Raw genomic sequence first — 20,342 nt, 5'->3', positions numbered from 1 at the left:
CCCGCCCCCCCCACCTCATTAAATACCCCAATACAGTCAATTTTCTATCAAGAAAATGATGACTCTTAATCAGGAGCTCCAAGTGTTTTTGGTAAGTAACAGGCTTCATGACCTGTTAAAGTTTGAAGGCCCCATTTTAGAAGCTTCTATACTGCTGCACCCATTGTTTGCATCTTCTAAGCATTATGGAATAATAAAAGAAGAGATAATGAACTGGGGCATTCATAAGTAAGTGGCTGAATGGAAATTGCTGGAAGGTACTGGGTGATTGCCTTTGATTGTTAAACTAGGTTGAGCATGTTATGGGATTAAAATTTCAATTTGAGTGTATTTTCTTACTCAGAATCCTAGTAAACCATACTGTTGATTTTTAGCAACACTGATAAAAATAAACTTTGGGGCCGCAAAATCAGGCTTGGAGCCATTGATTGTCCATTCCTTTAATTGGGAAAATAATAAAGTATTGCTTAGGGAAAGTGTATGCATAATCTCAGGTTTCAAGGAATAAAAATGTAAGTCACAGTTATATTTCTGAAACTGCTAGCAAAAATCAAATAAAACAAAAGTATGCATATCATATTTTTCAACAGAAGCAATTTATACATTCATCAATGAAAACCTGTCAAGTATGACGCACGGTAAAAATCAGCCCTTAATACTGTTGTTTTTTTTTAAAAAAAGAAAACTAAACAGAACAAAAAAAAAATCATGACATCCCTAATGTGACGTTGGCAAAGCTGACTTCTACCAAAGTTTGATTTTAAAAAAAAAATGTCCAGAATGGCTCATTAGAGGATCTGTTTGTGATTGCTTTGAACACTCATTAATAGAGGCTTGGCAACAATTCTAGCCCTCAAGGCTGCAGAGGTAGAAAAGAAGGTGGTAACCACGTCCTTTGGGGTCTGGACCACCATACAAATTCCTACAGTTTTTATAAGGTGTCTGGACCATTTACTATTACATTCTAATACTGAAAGGAGCATCAAGCGATTAGTGCAGTTACTTTAACGTTAATATACGTCAAGACGTATTCCTCTAACTCCTGGAACTTTCTCAGCGGATTCCCAGTTTACAGCAACTAGAAAGTCTTTGGCCATCAGAAAAGGAGGAGGAGTCTCCTACATAGAAGGAGTCGTGACGGGGGTCCATGTGGAGGCAAGTCTAGAATGCACTGAGGCATCATACTGACTGTCAGCAATATCTGTGGGTGCCCCATTGTCATAGAGGGGAGAGCCCGAAGAAGTCGTAGCGACGGAATGAGGAAGTGTGGGGTAGTGGGTTGTAGAGCCTCGCAAAAACTGGGATCCTATCCCACTGGACATCCCGCCTGACTGTGAAACAGGTGAGATGGTGCTGTTGCTCACAGACCACAAGTTGGGATATTGGCTACAAGAGAAAGAAAAAAAAACAGGTTTTCCATTTGTAGAAAGGCAGCCTCGTTAGCAAAAGGCTAAGTAATTTAACATAATTTAACATATAGAGACCAGGTGGCGCAGTGGTTAGAGTGCAGTCTTGCAGGCTACTTCAGCTAACTGCTAGCTGCAGTTCAAATCTCACCAGGCTCAAAGTTGACTCAGCCTTCCATCTTTCCGAGGTGGGTAAAATGAGGACTCAGATTGTTGGGGGCATTATGCTGACTCTGTAAATCGCTTAGAGAGGGCTGTAAAAGCACTATGAAGTGGTATATAAGTCTAAGTGCTACTGCTATTGCTATATCATATACTTCTGCAAACTATGGCTCACTTCACTAAATGCACTATTCTGAATATAGAATTTATTAACATGAACATGTTTGAGAGTAGGGGACGAAGAACAGTATGCATTTGAGTGAGGCACTGACAGGATGCAAAGAAGAGGCATAAGCCTCCTTAATTCAAGTATGTATTTTCTTGGATCACGCAGTTAGTATATAGCAATAGCAGAAGCACTTAAGACTTATATACTGCTCCATAGAGTTTTACAGCAGTTTACAACGTCAGCATATTGCCACCAACAATCTGGGTTCACATTTTATCGATCCCCAGAAAGATGATAGGCTAAGTCAATCTTCAAACATGTGAATTTATGATGCACATACCGGTAGATGTTGCTACTTCATTCCAAATCACCTTTCTGGCTTCAGAGGGCAAATCCCTCACTAGAAGTACTAAAGATTTTTGGAAGGCTTTTTCAATTTGGTATTTAGTACTGATTGGTGTCAATGTAAGTCTCTCTCCAGGCCCAGATTCTAAAATGCACTTACGCAGCTTATTTACTTAATTTCCATTCACCAGCTACTAAAATGGAGCAATCTGTAAAGTTAGGCACAAAACTAAGCTGGATTTTCTTTCTGAAAAACCTCACCAATATAGGAATCGGGAGATTATATGAAATCAAATTTTTTATTTGATCATAAACTAGCAAATTATAAATACTGTATATACTGTTAATGGTTCCTCGCTTAAATAACTAGCGTGAAGCAGTGTTCTTACACAATAACAGAAACTTTAGTTTGTAAATGGAAGAAAGTGTTCTAGGGAACTTTGCACTTGGTGATTTCCTGCAGATTAAAGATGTGTTACAGTATAGTTCAGGTTTGTTTACATGTTTGTAATCGTGTGAATTGCCATAGCACGCAAATGCCTGCTATGGAGTCTTTCCCTAGTGACATTTTTTTCTACCCTACAGAGCAATATATTTATTTATTTAGTAAATGTCAGGCCTGAAGCCATCTTTTGCATTGTGTCTTCAGGCATGCCACATTTAATGCTGTAGGAAAATGGGAGGAGGGATTATATGGAGTATAGGAGATATATAGTCATAATAACATTCCTTTCTCTGAGAGTCAAGGGCATCTTGCCCTTCACCTGCAGAGGTATGACCGGGTGGCATCTCCAGTTGGGACAGTGCCTGATTGGGCCATGTGACGGACATGTGGGTGCTGGGCAGAGGCCTGGACTTTCATTTGGGTGGGGAATACCTAGAAGCTTTCAGATTCAGGTTTTCCCAGATGTGCCAATATGACATCTCTAATAAAATGGAACTTTGAGAAACTTCAGTCCTCGGAGTCTTACTTCGTTGGGTGTGTTACTTGGAACCCTGAATTTATATGGCCACCCACCTCATTGAATCTGAATGGCATTTACCAAGCACATCTCTTCCCCACCCTTTAAGTCAGGAATTGCCACCTTAAAGGCTGTGGATGGAACTAGTGATATAGTTTTACATTACTTTTTTTAACTAGAAAGTGTATTGGCTCACACTCACCAAAGGGAGAGACTCAAAGTTTAGTTTTCAGTAATATTATTAAGTCACTGATCTCCTCCTACACATATAAAAGGATATAAGTGAAAAATAATTTTCATCTATGGCAACAAAGAGGGGTGGCACAGTGGCTCAGTGGCTAAGACACTGGGCTTGTTGGCTGGAAAGCCGGCAGCCCAGGTTCGAGACCCAAGCTCCATACAATGAGGTACGCTCTCGTCCTCACCCCAGCTCCTGCCAATCTTGCAGTTTGAAAGCATACAAATGCAAGTAGATGAATAGATACCAACAGCTAACAGCATTCCGTGGTGTCATGCTGGACACAAGATCACAGAAATGTTTATGGAGATGAACATCACCCCCTATAATCAGCAATGACTAGCAGAGTAAAAACTGCAGGGAATTCTTTTCCTTTATAGCAAAGTAGCTAGTATATCACAGACTAGCAGCTTTCCTATCCTTGCAGGTAAAGAACACAACTACTGCACTCCTGCATAAAGCATACTATGCAAACAGTATTTGTGTACAAACTATAGCTGTATGGGAGGGGGGTCACCTCCACGGGACTCATGCAAAAAATGGATCTATTTTTTCACAGAAGTTTCGTGTTCATGGAAGAAGGCTTACCTGGAGCTGGTTGGTGGACCGCTATTGTGATTCATAGGCAACATACTTGTTGGAGTTGGGACTCCTAAACTGGACCAATTGTCATGGCTTTGGAGCATAGAAAGGCATGCTGAAGAACTGTCTCCATAGGCTGCTGCAAAAGTAAGCATTTTGTGTAAAAACATTCCATACTTTCAAGTACAGTACAATACCTGAATATGACCTTCATCAGTATAACTGAATTCATTAGGAATTGTTATAATGTGTTTGCATTTCCAGTAATGATATAAGGATGCTTAAAAATATTGCATTTGTTTCTATATAAATATCTAATCATTTTGCAATTGTATTTGCAGAGGTTAATTCTGTATGTTTAGTCCACAAAGTTTCAATGAAGCAGGGACATATCAACTTTTCCAATGTAATATGTAACCTTCAGAGGCTTTTTTGAGTCATTACTCTATAATCAAGTTTGGAAGAACTGAGCAACACATTATTTTCATACCAACAAAATCCAAGTTCTTTTTATAAACAGAAATAGATTACAAGATAAAAATGTATTTTTAAAAATAAAGACTCTCTTGTGGGCATCTGAAATAAGAATAAATGCTCTCTTAGAGCTCTTTCAGAAAGCCATGATGGCGAAGTGGTTAGAATGCAGTATTGCAGGTTAATTCTGCCAACTGCCAGCAGTCTTCCATCTTTTCAAGGTCAGTAAAGTGAGAACCCAGATTTTGGGGGGCAATATGCTGGCTCTGTAAACCGCCTAGAGAGGGCTGTAAAGCACTATGAAGCGATATATAAGTCTAAGTGCTATTGCTATTGCTAAATGGCTCAAAACCAGGTATGTAGTTTAGATTTACCTTTCTTACAATCACCTAGCTGGAAACTTAGGATTTATTACGCAGCTAGGCTCTTTAAAACTGCTTCCATTTCCTGTATAAGTCTTTTTCCCTGACTGTTTCCATTTTGGAAAGCAGAATCAGTGCTTTTTTTAATTAAATCCCAATATCATAAAGGTGAAAGTAATAAATAAATAATAACAGTACCATCATAGCAGGCCAGATTCTCATAAAAATATGATTTTAAATAAGGTAAAAGTTTTTTATTGCAAACCAAAGACTCAACAGAATGATCTATCCACTATTAACAGTGCACTCTTTTATAGATGATAAAACATTTAATAATTATTTTAAAAACATATTTTTAAAAAATGAAGTTTTACTTTTACTGGTAAAAATGCCACAATTTAGATGGTTAGTGAAATCTCATTTCTGTTATTCTCAAGAGATGTTACAATTCCTACATCTCATTAAGATGGATAATCTATCTAGCTATATCCATCTATCTATCTATCCATCCATCTATCTATACATACCTGTGTTTTCCCCAAAATAAGATCGGGTCTTATTTTCTTTTGAACCACCAAATAAGGGCTTGGCCTTATTTTCGGGGAGGTCTTATTATTTTTGAGGTGCAGGAGGCTGGGAGCATGGTCACCTTATGGCTGCAGCTGTGTTGCAATATTTTTGAGAAAGGCTTATTTTAGCATATGTGCTCAAAAGCCCAATTGGGCTTATTATTCGGGGAGATCTTATTTTCAGGGAAACATGATATATCTATATATAGATAGCACTGATGACGTTATTAGCACTAATGACGTTACCTAGTTACGGTAATGAAATATCTGCAAGAAAACAAGCAAGCTCAAAGAGCACCAAGGACCCCACATATATCTATATCATAGTATAGTATAGTATAGTATAGTATAGTATAGTATAGTATAGTATAGTATAGTATAGTATAGTATAGTATAGTATAGTATAGTATAGTATAGTATAGTATTAGTATTAGTATTAGTATTAGTATTAGTATTAGTATTAGTATTAGTATTAGTATTAGTATTAGTATTAGTATATTATAGTATAGCATAGCATAGCATAACATAATCTTTATTGTCATTGTACTTAAATACAACGAAATTGGTTTATCATCATCATCATCTATCATCATCTATCAACCTCATTTTGAATTAATCCATTGCTGGACTTAAGATTGCATATGCACCATAATCTATATGCTGGTCAAAAGCAGTTTGTACAAATATTTTCCAACCTCTCAATCTAAAAGTAAAAGAGAATGACTGGCCCAAAGTAGCCAGACAGCTTTCATCAGCATTAAACTCTGAGCCTTCTGCTGCTACTCCAGCATTTTAACTGCTATACCATAGTAAATCAGATTTTGATCTAGCCTTTACCACCCAGGACTGAACTAATAGTCCTACAGATGTTGCTGAATTACAACTTCAAATATAATAGTCTACAATGGGGGACAGTGAGATTTTTAGTTTAAGACTTTGGAGAGTCATGGATTCCACACCTCAGCTGTATATTCACATTGAGATCTGTTAGTATCCTATGACATCAAAAAACTGGAGGACACTATAAAGTACTTACTTGGAGAATTGGTTCTATGGGTGTATGGATTTGGATAAGGGGCAGGACGGTGATTTCTTAACGATGAATATCTTTCACAACTGTGAGCAGTAGATAGTGACAGAGATGTGCCGAATTGGGAATGAGGACTGGCAGGAGGACAGAGAGTTCCTGTTCCAGGAATTAGCCAACCACCTACTGTAAAAATATGAATATTATCATTTCACCAATATATAGCAGAATTATTTGTCCAAGATGACAGCAGCTTGTTTGCACACATCAATCCTAGAATGTCAAACCTATTTTTAACTCACATTGAAACAATAAAAATGGATTTCAAGTTCTTTTTGTCTCCCACAGTAACTTGTGGCTATAAATAGCTTTGTTATGATGCCATTACAATGTATTTACCCATTTCTGCTGATCAATGGTGTTCCACAAGTGAAACATTACGACAATAGCATTCCTACACATTAAAGCAAGAAAACTCAAAACCAAAGTACCATCAGGAATAATCTCAAATCATGAACATAAGATTTTCATAACCTCATATTTCTCATATATCCCTCTCACATATATCCTAATCTTGGAGATAATCATAAGAAACAATTAAACCAGGAATAGTCAACCTTTTTATACCTACCGCCCACTTTTGTATCTCTGTTAGTAGTAAAATTTTCTAACCTCCCACCGGTTCCACAGTAATGGTGATTTTATGAAAACCTAATGAAAATGTTTTTAAATAATGCTATGAATTTTTTTTAAAAAGTCAATTAAATTTTTAAAAAGGAAAGTGCTTCAGTATCGGACAAAACCCCTACCGTCCACCATGAAAGCTGGAACACCCACTAGTGGGCAGTAGGGACCAGGTTGACTACCACTGGATTAAACTATAATCTTTTGTATCAAATAGCTTTGAAGAAGCAATGTGAGAAAAGCAAAATACCCTAGTAAACATACATTTGAATAAATGGTAGTCATGGGTCTCTATGGAGAGAAGAGAATGACACAATCTGTGTCACGATGGAAACCATCTTAGTTACATTTTGGGTGGAACTTTACTGTATTGGTATGAAAGAATGGAAACTGAGCAGTAGTGGGTTCCGGATCCTGTTCCAACTGGTACGGTTGGAATGGGCCTGGCATCGTCCATATGGATGTGTGCAGCGCGCGCACACAGCGCGCACATGCGTCTTGCCATCCAGCGCGCCTCCGCGACGCTCCAGATGTTTGGTTGAGTGTCGTGCAGGCCCTGTATACGCCATGCAATTGCGCAGAAGCATTAAAGACTTTAAAGACAGGTAAGGATCGCGGGCAGGTGGGCCCCCCAGAGCACCATACTGGAACGGTACCCGATGCTCCGGGCAGGCTCCGGTACGTCTGTATCAAGGCGTACCGTATGCAACCCACCACTGGAATTGAGCCTATAATATCAGACTATATCTTCTGTCATTCTCTTACATCATTGTGATTACAGGGGAGAAATTCAGAGAGCACCACAGTAATTCTGTATACTCAGAGTATGAAACTTAAGACAAAGGGAAGGATTTCTGCTAATATTTCTAATTAACCTAATCAAGCTTTTGATGCTTTTTAAAACTCTGTGCTGTTGGCAACAATCCTTGTCTCAAAGATTATTAAAATCTGTCTGAAAAACACCAGTGAGGTGTCAGTGGGGATATTCCAGACTTTGCACAGTTTGATACATTTGATCAGTTAATTGATAAACTTGAACGAATGAAACAAATTGTAAATATCAAATTACACCAACTTTTTTCTTATCCCACTTAATTTCAATACGAGACATAAAGAAAATGATCTTGTTTCGTAGTTAATATTTCGGGTACTTTCAAAGAATAGCTTTTCTACATTTTTAAATATAAAAACCTCTTTTTTTGAATGCACATGAGGAAAACAGCAGAGGTCAAGTTTCTACAATTCTAAGCCACACTTTTAGTCCACACATCACGTGGTATTTTCAACACTGGTTTGTGGTGTTTTTCCCCAGTTAGCAGAAATGTTTCCAATTCTATCTGGAAATGAAAATGATTGAATCAGGGACATGCTGCACTCAAAGTATATATATTCAACTACTATGCTATGAGTCTATTCAAAATCAGAATACATTTCACTGTTTAATCATCTGATACCCTAAAACAGTGCTTCTCAACCTCGGCAACTTCAAACTATGTGCTCACTGGGAAATTCTGGGAATTGAAGTCCACCCAGCTTAACGTTGCCATAGTTGAGAAGCACTGCCCTAAAATATCTATAGAGATCCAGGAATGCAGAATCTCCCAAAGTAAATTCCTTCATCTCTGATAATTTTTTCTTGGTTCTCAATGTTCAGTAAGAGAAATAAGTCAAGAATATTACAGTATTTACCGTCTTTAGCATTAGAAATGTAAAATTATAATACCACTTCTCAGGCTGAAGTACATTGCAGTACACATTTTTTAAAGAAAACAAAGCCTTCTAAATGATACAAATTGTTGGCGAACATTATATTTTATGGAATATAAATATATTTATGCATTTTATATTCATGAATAACATTCTTAACCACATAACAAAATGGAACTGATGCTGGAACAAAACTGCTTTGAGAGGTTTTCCATGTGGCAATGGTATAACAAAAATAGAATTTTAAGAAGAGATTTTTGACATACATTGTGAATATTGTGATTGCTGACTGTCTCCCACTTCATCCATCATGTCTTTGTGATCACTTCTGTCAAAGAAACACAATTTGTTAGCAAAAGTATTAAACAGCCTAAAGAAATGGAGTCTGTGCTGTAAATGCTGTTAAAAGCAAACAACGGCTCTCACCTTTCTTTTGCATCAAGGAAAGCTTTTGCAAAAGGGTTATATTTTATCTTTAATGCTGTTATCTACAAAAAACGAAGAAAATATTTCAAATTCAAATGTAATTTTAATTATTTCAGTGTTATTTGAAAAGATAATTCAGCAGCATTACTGTTAATTCCACTAAGGTTTTTGCAATTAATTCTGGTGGGAAAAAGCCCAGAATGAAATTATTAAAACTACTAAGACTGCAAGAGCAGGCTTTGAAATCCTCTACAATGTGCTCTCTTTGCCTTACTAAGATGCCTGGTTTTATTATCCTATTAAGGAAGTACATAAAAGGGACGTAGAGTAGAGGGAGGATACACTAAAAACAGTTATAAAAAGTGTCAGGTTCCGGGTAAAAAGGGGATAATATATTGGAAAGACAAATGATTATTTTATTAAGAAATGAGCTATTGTTTCAGCATGGAGAATTTAAATGCAAAGGATTTATATCATAGTTTACCCATTGTTCAGTGAAATATAGACCTACCCTAAAAACTTTGAAACAATTATGTATAAACAATTAACAGAAGATTGATTATTTGATCTTGCTAGATTTTAGCTTCCAATACATTAATATGATTTTTTAAAATTTAGTTGTTGGTAAGCTTAGCTAATTTAGCATAAGCGCTTAACTTCATTACAATTCATCATGACGGCTTCATCATGAAAATTGTGTTTACAGACAGGAACTTTATTTCTCTCTCTGGAGGACCTAAACATTTATTCAGAATCTACTAAGGCATAATGAGCTGAACCCGCTATGTGTTTGACGGAATCAAAGAGGCAGTAATAAATATTAGAAGCTAATGCAGGCACAAAACAGCAGATAGAAAAAAAGTGTATTTTTTTTAAAGAAAGTTAATAGTTATTATTTTTATAGGATGGTCACAACATGACAAAGAATAAGAGTTCAATAAGTATCTATCTAGGCCTCCTATTACTTCATTGATATTTATATATTAGCTGGTTAGGGCAATTCAATTGCCCTAATGTAGCTTTTAAACAATCCTTTAGTTTGCATATTATGATAAATTGCTTAGTGCTGTCAATAATCAAGGCTGTTTGTATTCAAAGTACTTTTTAAAAAATGATTTGCATGAAACAGGTATTTTCTACATTAAATAATGATAATATGTACTGAGCATCAATACACCTTCATTATATTTTCAGATTCATTGAATAAGCCCATTATGTCTCAGATCCCAGTCCTGTATAAATCTTGTTGGAAATCAATTCCATATAATCGAGTGGTGTTAAGTTGCAATTAAATTGTGCTTGGTAATATAAACAAATAAGGAGGTGATTACTGATAAAATCTTGAGGTTAAGTGAAACATTTTCCAAACAAGCAAAAATATCAGAAGACCTCTAGTTGTTTTTTTTGTTTGTTTGTTTTTTTACTCAAAAGAGCAGGATGCTTCTAGTTGAAAAGATCATTTGATATTCTCCTGAAAGTATAACAAGAGTAGTTTTTTTTATGGCCAAAGTAAACTAGTATCATAGAATTGTACCAACCTTACTTCATTGCTAAGCTCTTTTTATGCTTAACACATTTCTCCTACTTTCCAGCAATTCTATTTCTTTAAGTACTCACTGGAAGTGAACAATTACTGCATCTCCTTTGTAGCATCTTTTAAAATTCTTGTAAACAGTCAGCATACCCCTAATTTTAACATCCCCCTTCTCATTCCATGTCCCTTTACTACTTTGAAGGAGAGCAATCCATGCAGGCTCTTCCACACTTTATGCCTACCTCTTCGTTCTGGTAAGCGGTCACAGCTATAAACTGTGTCTCTGGGAAGGAATGGCTGGTGATCATTCGCTGAGGGCCACCAACTCTCACTATATGAATCCTAGGCTCATACTTGTGCAAGGAGTTCAACATGATCTGTTGGTGTAAAGAACAGCAGAAATAAGCACTGAAAGAGTGATAAAAAAACACTATTCTGAGACTGCAACATCAACTATAGAAATGGTTTTGGCTTTTCAATAAGAGAACAAATTTGCTCACTTAAATCTAAAAAAAAAAAGTATCAGTCCAGTCCTCAGTGGCTATTTTACCTTTTGTGTTTCCAGATGAATAATCAAAACCAGAACATTATATCTACACTTACTTTTCAATTTTATCCAAGGTAGGAAAGCAACATTAATAGTTTTAAAATAAACTAAGATATTAAATCATTCAAAATTATTTTGTTATCTTCAATTATTTCAAAACTAATAACTACATGTTGCCAAACTCTAAGTAAATGTTTATAATTTGATTTTCATCTTTCATTATTGAGGGAGGAATGAAACAGTTCCATGCACTGAGCTTTATCCATTTCTCAGAAAGCAAGTTATTATCTACACATAACCAATAAAAGCTACCACTGCAACATTTTATAAATTGACCATAGTGCAAAATACCCATAAAACTGATCTGGGTTTGTGTGTGTGTGTGTGCAGACAATTTAAGTAATACATTTTGGTAGTAAAGTGAGAGGAAACTTCTTTTTTAGCTGAGTTCCTTAATGACTGTCATAGCATAATTGCAAAAACATTCATTCAATAAAGGAAATATTAGCTTTGGAATCTCATCAGAACCAAATACTTTTTAATAACAACAAAATATAACCAACCAAGGCCCTTTCGAATCATGCTTAGCACCTATCATACCCTATAGGATTCTTTTTAAATATTTTTTTATCCTGCATCTATTATTTTTATAAGTAACTGAAGTCAGCAAATACACCTCTTTCTTCTTCCTATTTCTCCCTATAACAACCCTATGAAGTGAATTGGGGCGAGAGAAAGTGACTGGCCCAAAGTCACCCAGTCGGCTTTCATGTCTAAAGCAGAATTAGAACTCAGTTTCCTGGTTAATAGTCTGGTGCCTTAACTTATCTCATTTTTTTTCTTTTATAAGAAACTGAAACTACTAAAATGCATAGTTAACTGGTGCTAATAACAATAATAATTGGAGAATAATAATAATGTGTAGTCTTGGTTAAAGAGAAGGGAATGGAACAAACATCATTCAAACTACACAGGTTACTAGTTAGGCATCTCATTTTACTATCAGATTTAACAATTTCGCTAATATATATTATGGTATCAGAAATAGTGTTGAGAACCAGGCTGAAAATGTACATTTGTACTACAATATACAACTAAACCTTTCTAATATCAGTGATCAGCATGCTACTGTAAGTGACTTGAAAAATGTATCTGCAAATTGATTGAAACTTTCTTGTTGCCAGATTGGATGCTAACCTGTCACCTTTCTCTCATTAAAAAATACAGGTATTAGCCATTGAAATATGTACATAACAGTTTCACATGACTAATTTTCTACGCCTGATACAACTTTATGAAGAAAGGACAACAAACAGAAAAACAGCTATTAACAGACCCTATGATCACAATAATAAGTGAATGTGAATTGTCAATGAAAACATGCTTTAGCATTTCCAAAATTTTACTAGCTGTTGGTCCTACAACTAGTTTTTTTCTTTGCACAAAGAGAAACCTATTAATAAAATTATCATTAAGATTTTCTCAGCAATCATATATTCTGTTGCTGCCATATTACCCCCAAACTCTTAGTAAACTGGCCTCGGATTATCACTTTGGTTAGTCTTTATGTGGCTTGCAAATATGCTGAGAAAGGTGTATGTCACGCATAGCTTTCCCCAAATTGTCTTTATACTTATCTCAGGATAACACCCTAGGTCTAAGCATGTTGACCTTTCCAGAATGTTGACAGAAATATGCAGCACCAGATTTTGGCACCCAAACATTGCCTGCGTTAATATTAAAACTTTGTAGGAAAACACTACAGCGGTTTCCTCTGCAGCTAATTTTGTCCTATAAAAATTAAATAGAATATCCCTCCAGTCCAGAATATGAGACAATTTTGTTTAAATATTTTAGAGTAATGCTTTTTGTTCTTAGGGAGTTCCCAAGAAAATTTGTGCTATATGATCTTGTTTTGCATTACACTGCCACACAGACCCCACAAGATTCTACTTCAAAATTTAATTTGGTAGCAATTAGGGTGAGATAATTCCAGGATTCAGGACTGGCGCCAGATATTTGGTTGCTCAAAAAAATATTCTAAATGTCCATGAAAAATAATAAACAATTGCAAGTCATTGGTTTTAAATAAAATTAATTGCTGAGGGCAGGCTATTTCACTTTTCTTAATTATAGGACTAGAATACAAAGTAGTTTCTAGGTAGGTACCTGCCTCCAAATTTGTTAAATCAGGTCTCCTTACAAATCACTGTTCCTGTTGTTTTACAATAAAATGATTGTGTGTGTGTGTGTGTGTGTGTGTGTGTGTGCGCGCGCATTTACAAAAGTGAGTTTTGTAGATGCCAATTCTCTGGGTCTCAAACATACAAATAGCTGAAACTGTGGTTCACTCTAAGAGATAAATACAAAACACACATTGCCAATACATTATCTTTTGGCACACATCCTAACTCTCCAAATTTTTATTGTGTCATTGTTGCTGCATGCTGTTTAAGTTTCTAACACACCTGAATCCAGGTTTTAAATTATCTTAAATGTATACGTTATCTCAAAAATTGAGCAACATGGTTTAAGTAACACACGCAGAAGCTTAAGAACATTTAAAGCTTTCTTGGATCACAGTCCATTTCAACAGTCAATGCAATATCCTATATTGGCCAATGCATAACACTTAACACCTCTGATGAACATACTTGTTTATAGCTTATGCCATACTAAAATATGTTCAATTTCTCATTTTTTTCAAGCTTGTAATTTTAGTTTTGGATTTCTGACACCATCATCCTCTTGCAAATTGTGCACACACACATTTGTAAGCATGAGCTCCAGATGAAAAGAGAGCCATCAAATTCAGAGCCATAAGATGGTGTGCAACACACTGGCCTTTCAGGCAAGCACCCAGATACTACAAATTTACAAGATGGTCTATAAATCCAAACTACAGAACCCAGGACACAAGAACAAAACACATTTCTCCAAATCTCCCCTTTAGGACACACATCACCTTACACAGAATAAAACAGCTAAACTTGGTTTCTTAAGATGCTTTAGCAGGGAAGGGGACACTCTGAAAGCGGCTAAAGGGAGTTAACAAGACCGCAACGAGGGAGCGCTGTAAAATATTTTCCAGATTCCTAAACTAAAAAATAAAAGGTGGCTGAAGCCTTAAGAGTGGCTATTTAAAAGGCAACTCTCCCGAACCCAGAGTACTGACATTAAAGGTGTTTTCAGAAGGCGCTTACATGGGCTACACATTCGGCGTTAGTTTCTTCTGCAGCAACCTAACCCTAAGGAATGAACTGGACCTGCGACCCTCTCCCCAAAGACCTTGCCCCTTTCTCTGCCCCCAGCCCGTGATTTTTTTTGGGTGCCCACTCCTGCCCGCAGGAATACTTCCACGTGCACCCTCCTCACCTGGCCTCCCCCGTTGAGCTTATTGGTGAGCTTGACCTTGCTGAAGGACACGGGCGCCTTCATCCAATGGGCACCGAAATTGGGCGAGTCCGGGTGGATGTAAACGCAGCTCGGGGCCTGCGGCTCAGGCTTTCCGCCCGGCACCCATTCGCCGTTTACGTACTTCCAGCGGTGATTGTCTGCAGCCACAAAGTCCAGCAGGAAGGAGTACATGGCGTTGGGGTCGAGTCCGGATACGCTGGCCTTCAACACGGGGAACATTCGCCTGCAGGGAGGAGACGCAAGGAGCGAGGAGAGGCGGGAGAAGACACCGGCGGTGCGGCCTCTCGGGCCAGGCCTTACGCGGCTGACGTCGAAGGCCTTTTCTGCCCCAAAAACAGACCCTCCTCCGCCCCGAGTCCAGAAGGCCTTGCCGTGCCTTTGATGCTCGTTGGAATCCAACGCAAAAGAAACCCCGCTTCAGGTTGCAGCCGGCTTTGAGGCTGCTTTCAAGCTACCGTTACATAAGAGCGCAGGCGATGAACTCCTTGGGTTGGATTCCCAAATGAAACACGCATTGGGGGGGACCCGGCGGTTAGTTATATTTATAAACGGGGAGGGGATTCTCATCTCACCCTTAGAAAAGAGGCCTTTGAAACCATAATTAGAGAATAGCAATAATTTGGAAGGAGACTCCTCCCTGGCCAAATGACAAGTGAGGGTGTCTTACATGGCTTCTATCTTTTTGTCTTTTAGGAATAAGCATATTTAGGGATGAGATGCAAATGCTGAAAAATGTACCCCTGTAGAATATGCCCACCAAAGCTACTCTTTGTTCTCAGGTTGTGGAAGTAAATTCCGATTAAGTCATTTGAAGGATGCACTTTGATCCTCCCTTTGATTTGGGAGAGTCCTCTCCACTTCAGGGAAATTCACTTGCATATTAGAAGTTGCAAAGGTTTGCAGTTTTATATTTTGGATTACAAAAAGGGAGAAATTGGGTTATAACTTCCTCTTTTTTTAGTAGTCTTCCATTGGTTGTGATTGCAAGCTTTCATAAACAGGCTAGAAGGCCCGCAGAAATTTTTAAAATTGAGACATCATCGCAGTTCAAATTAGTCATGGAATGGAAGGTAATCTTCCAAAAACACTGATGGGAAAGATGTTTACTAGAGCTGAAATTCTACTGACACCACGATAAAATCCTGTACCCCACTGGGAGAACTAGTGTTGCTGCCTTCACATGAGGGAAGGTCTCATATCTTGAATGGGAAACTCGGGCTGCGGTCCTCCTGCTTTACAAATTGACTGGACAGGATTGCGTACAAGAGGAGAGGAAGGGAAAGGAAATAAAGAAGACTGAGTGGCTGCAGGATGACTGGTAGGCAGAATGTGGAAGACACCGAGAAGGGGTGCCAATAATCAAGGGACAAAGGGGAGACATTAAGAGGGTATATCCCAAGAAAAGAATGGGGCTTGGGAAAGAGCACTGAGGGGATTTCGTCTATTAGCTACTATAAGCAATTGGGAGCAGAAGGCTTCCGGTGCTTTTGGGTGACTGATTTCCTGAAGTCCAGGGCAACAATTGAATGAACACAGCAGAAAGCAAAGCGGAAAGGGGGAAAGTATCCCCCAGAAGCAACCTGAAAGCATCATTACATTACTGTCTCTTTCATCCTACCTGCCATTTTTGGTGACAATCATCTCATTGGTGAGTTCTTTGAAGCGCAACCACAGTTCGCTGTCCTCCAGAGTGACTCGCAGCTCCCTCTCAGTAGGATCCCCCTTTTCTCTGCCAGCCTGTAGCTCGTTCTCCACGGCGCTCAGCAGATGATCCACTTGATACTGCAGACTCTTTCCAGAGCTGTCCGTGGTTGGAGAACCCATCTTACTGACCACCCACCAAGCTCCCTTTAATACCAAGATCCTTCTCCAGTCTTTTGGTACCCAGAAGCTCTCCGCCTTGGAAAAATTGTCAGAGGAAGACCCACAACAAGCTGTAGTGAGGGAGGTCAAAAGCACCCTAAAAGTAGACGGTGGGGCGTGGGACAGGTCTGCAGTTTGGGGGCAGAAGGGTTAATTCCACTTGACCTCTCTGGTCCACGCCACTTGAAACGAAACTAGTTAAACGGGGAAGCAATTAAGCCCCTGGTATAAATATCCTTGTGACATCACAATGCCAGTAGGGGGCTCACCTGATTGGAGGACAGTCTCTTTGATGTGTCTGTCCCGCCCACCTGATTGGCTCCCTGCGGCCATATCAGAACGGAGCCCAGGGAAAGCCTGTGATGTTAATTGCAGCCAGTGGGATTAAACGCAGCTATTTTATGTAAATCTGCCTCCAAATGTTTGCACCTCTATCAAAGCCGCCGGGCTGCAGTTTCAGCAGCCAAAGAAGGAAATGGCCCAGGTCAGTAAGAGAGCCATAACCGGTAGGCACTCTGCATTCCCTTTGCTTATTCCAGTAGCACCGTTTACTTATCCAAAGACAGGTCTTACTAGGAGCAGGATGGTTTGGATCAAATCCTTGTGGGTAGGAGTATACCATGTGAAAGTTAATAGCCATGGATCCATCACCCCAAACTTTGGTGTCCAGTGACCGGGTTTTATAAGCTCACCTATTTGCATATCAAGGTTGTTCAGATCAGTGGGACTTTGATGTAAAATAAGCTGCAACTGTGGCATGAGGAAAAATGGTTATTTCCTGCCAAGAATCAGTTTTAAACATGCTGCCCATTTACCAAAGGAGACCAACAGGAATACTTTATGTCCAATTTTTGAGAGCCTTTTAAGGATGTATTAATGGGAATCCTCACATATTTTAAATGCGTAAGAGTGAAGTTGTTTGGTCCCTTTAATGCTAAAACCCTAATGAAATTAAAAGAAACTGCAACAGTGAAATATTCTTTTCTTTCCATAATACAAAAACAACTCTCTCTTCCAAAGAACTGTAATTATAAATAAAAACCAACTAAAACATAGTTTTAAAAACCAAGTACAAATATATGGAGAAGGAAAGAGATGATACAGTAGGCTTCTATTTTGAAAGAAAAACTAGGTATCAATTAATCTCTGAAAATATATGATTGAGTGATATATTCCAGATAAGCAGAATTTTGCAGTTTTATGAAAGTGGATATTGGATAGGATAGGCCCTACATCTCAGCACTTTCTAGTTTTTATAGGGGACTTAGTCAGGATTCAAATTACTTCTCCCAACATTCTTTGTTGTTTTATACTCTGAAACAGATTGGGCAATAACTAAGATATGTGTGCTCACCACAACTGGAATAAATAATTGCTGCAAGTTGATTAACTTAGAAGTATGCTCTGAACTTCAAGTGTGTATGGCAAGCAACAAGGCAAGAAAGTTGACAGAGTCTTGGGATCAAAGAGATATAACAATATCTTTAATTATTTGAACAAGTAGCATATAAACATGCTCTTATTGCATATAATTATGCCGGAAAAGGTAAGGAATCCAACATAAATCTGAAGTCAAGGATAGAAGGTTGTGAAGCTGGTGTTACTATCCGAAATCTAAGATGTTTAGATAGACATATTTCAGTCAGCTAATTGAAATAAATGATAGGGACAGTCCTACAGATCTTGATAGATGACTTTACTCTAATGGCCTGGAGGATATAATGTTATAGTAATTCCAGTCCTTTTCAGGGAAAATGGAATCAGTAGGGATTGGGAACTCTTTTTTGAGGTATCATATGGTTCTGTCTCATTTCATATAATTTAACAACTAACTATATGGCACAGAAGAAGATAGCTATTACAATCTATTTAATCACAATCTATTTAAAATATAAACAGCGAATTGGTAATCTAGCCAACATTTTATGTCTTGCTTTTGTAAACAAGATGCATTAAGGAAACACAGACTTGGGGGGAAAGAGTGCTATTTCTCCTCCACTTTTGCTCCTTAGCAACTGGTGTTCAAGGTTGTCTGCCTGTGAATCCAAGGGCTAGAAAACAGACATCAATACTTCCTTTGCAGTTGTCCAGTCCCTTTTTAAAACTCTCCTAATTGGTGGCCATCACCACATCTGATGACAGCAAATTCCACGGGGTCATCTATGCTTTGCGTTATCCCAGGGAGGCTGTGGGCTTTCTGAACAGATGTCCAGAAGCAAATTGGGAATGGATGAGAGCAAGCAAGTTGCAGTTTTAGCCAAGTAAAATGGAGATGCCCAGGTGTGAAAATGGAGTAATCAGAATGGGTGCCTTTGAAGATGATTCAGAAACTTCAGCTAGTGCTAAGTGTGGTTGCCCAAATGTTTATGGAAGCTAAGCATCAACACATGCCACTTTGGTATTGTATCAATTGTGCAACTACATATTTGTTTCCATGCTTGTTTCACAGCATTTTGTTTTGTCTTTTTAATGGTATCACGATTTAAAATCTCATAATTGCTCACACACATTTAAACTTTCTTGGGACTGATCAGTAGATACAAACTGGTGGGTTATGAAAGAAGGATTTATTAGAGATGGGCCACTTTTTGGTACTTCCTCCTGAGAATTATGTCTAGACATTGCTGTTACTGCTGCAATTTCAGAAATGCCTCTGGCAATATTTGATTGGATGTTATTTTAATTTTCCCTTTTTAGTTTCAGAATGTTTTTAACTCTTAGGCTTATGTAAATAATGGTATCTTTTATATGGTTCTCTAAATTATCAGAATTTTAAATTTTCTGGTTTTTCTATTGGACTTATGTATTACCTTATATCTTGATATTCCTTATTATTCATTGCTGAGTTAATTTGCAAAAGCTCAAACAATGGCATAAAGACCTTTTCTGTAAAACTGATCATCCCAGAAAGAAAAAACTGAGCTTTTGTATATTTTTTTAAGAGTTCACATGGTAGAAAGAAGAGTGAGCTATATAGGATAGGAATACAAGGTTCCCCTGCATATATTTACTGGAAAAATCCTGTCCTCAGTGAAACTTAACTCCAGAATGAACTTAGATGGGAAAATTAGCAAGGTTACAATCCTAAACAGGTCTCCTCTTTGGAATGAAGCGGATTTTGTTCCAGAAGGCTGGCCGCATAGTAAGAGAGGCCACTGGCCTTTAGGGTAATCATTTTCGAAGATGCTGAGAAGGCCGACCTATTGCATGGCGTTTGAACTAGGAGTCGCTTCTGTTTTGGTCCGTCGCTGCTCCCGTTTAACGAGATCTTTATTGTTCTTCCAGAAGCCCAAGCAAATCATTTCCTGTCCATTGTCACCTCTGCCCCCCCCCCCCGCCCGACCTCATCCTCCTTCTGGTCAGTGGTTCCCACCGCAAGGTAATAAAGTCGCCCCTACTAAGAACCGAAACGGCGGCGGCGATCCAACACAGTTCCCCCAGATTCCTCTTTTGGGACTGCTGCGGCTGAAACTAAGCCTCGGCTTCGGGGGACGCCCAATCGTCCTCCGAAGTTGACTTTTATTTTTGAGGTTGCAAACCCGAGTTCGCGCGACACACACAAATCAGCCCACCTCGTTCCCACGTTCTACTTTTAGCCCCGTTTGTAGGAGCTAAAAGATGAGCGTGAAACAGTTCAAATAAATCAGAGTCAGTGAACCCTGGTTTAGGACGTCATGGGAACATCGTTTCCGAGGAGTTGCGTGTTTGTAGCTATTGCTGTAAAATCATATAGGTGGACGTCACGATGTTTACCAAGGGAAGCGCTAAGGAGTTTCTTATCTAGCCTATACCGGCGAACAACAGAAGTCTAGACGGGTCTATTCTGACGTAAGCTCTGTTGATTTCCAGAGGGACCTATTCCTAAAGA

At 38.3% G+C, this 20,342-nt stretch overlaps 1 protein-coding gene across 4 annotated transcripts; it reads right to left on the bottom strand.

Moving 5' to 3' along the window:
- Positions 1-868: 868 nt before the first annotated feature.
- Positions 869-16,435, bottom strand: TBXT (T-box transcription factor T). Of its 4 annotated transcripts, none has more exons than XM_087719128.1 (8): positions 16,230-16,435; positions 14,570-14,834; positions 10,890-11,024; positions 9,114-9,175; positions 8,954-9,015; positions 6,306-6,482; positions 3,871-4,003; positions 869-1,386 (listed from the first exon to the last, which is right to left on the bottom strand). In XM_087719128.1, exons 1-8 carry the CDS (start codon positions 16,433-16,435, stop codon positions 1,119-1,121), a joined length of 1,308 nt encoding a protein of 435 aa, XP_087575254.1. In that variant the 3' UTR covers positions 869-1,118. The 4 variants fall into 4 exon arrangements, with proteins under 4 accessions (XP_087575254.1, XP_087575255.1, XP_013925077.1 ...); XM_087719129.1 differs by having other exon boundaries at positions 3,871-4,000; XM_014069602.2 differs by having other exon boundaries at positions 3,871-4,000; positions 6,306-6,479.
- Positions 16,436-20,342: the final 3,907 nt, after the last annotated feature.

This window comes from Thamnophis sirtalis, unplaced genomic scaffold, assembly GCF_051295495.1.
Source record: "Thamnophis sirtalis isolate CommonGarterSnake01/CBP01778 unplaced genomic scaffold, rThaSir2_p1.2 scaffold_6, whole genome shotgun sequence".
NCBI classification, from domain to species: domain Eukaryota; kingdom Metazoa; phylum Chordata; class Lepidosauria; order Squamata; family Natricidae; genus Thamnophis; species Thamnophis sirtalis.
The sequence above is the reverse complement of the archived record's forward strand: the minus strand, read 5'-3'. Positions and strand labels throughout refer to the sequence as shown.

What these genes read in the sequence shown, in the direction of transcription:
- TBXT (XM_087719128.1), bottom strand. Translation starts at nt 16,435, where the DNA reads ATGGGTTCTCCAACCACGGACAGCTCTGGAAAGAGTCTGCAGTATCAA. An exon ending in ATTGTCACCAAAAATGGCAG is followed by an intron (nt 14,835 to 16,229) that starts GTAGGATGAAAG and finishes TCCTCCCTGCAG; the next exon opens with GCGAATGTTCCCCGTGTTGA. An exon ending in TTCCTTGATGCAAAAGAAAG is followed by an intron (nt 9,016 to 9,113) that starts GTGAGAGCCGTT and finishes TTTCTTTGACAG; the next exon opens with AAGTGATCACAAAGACATGA.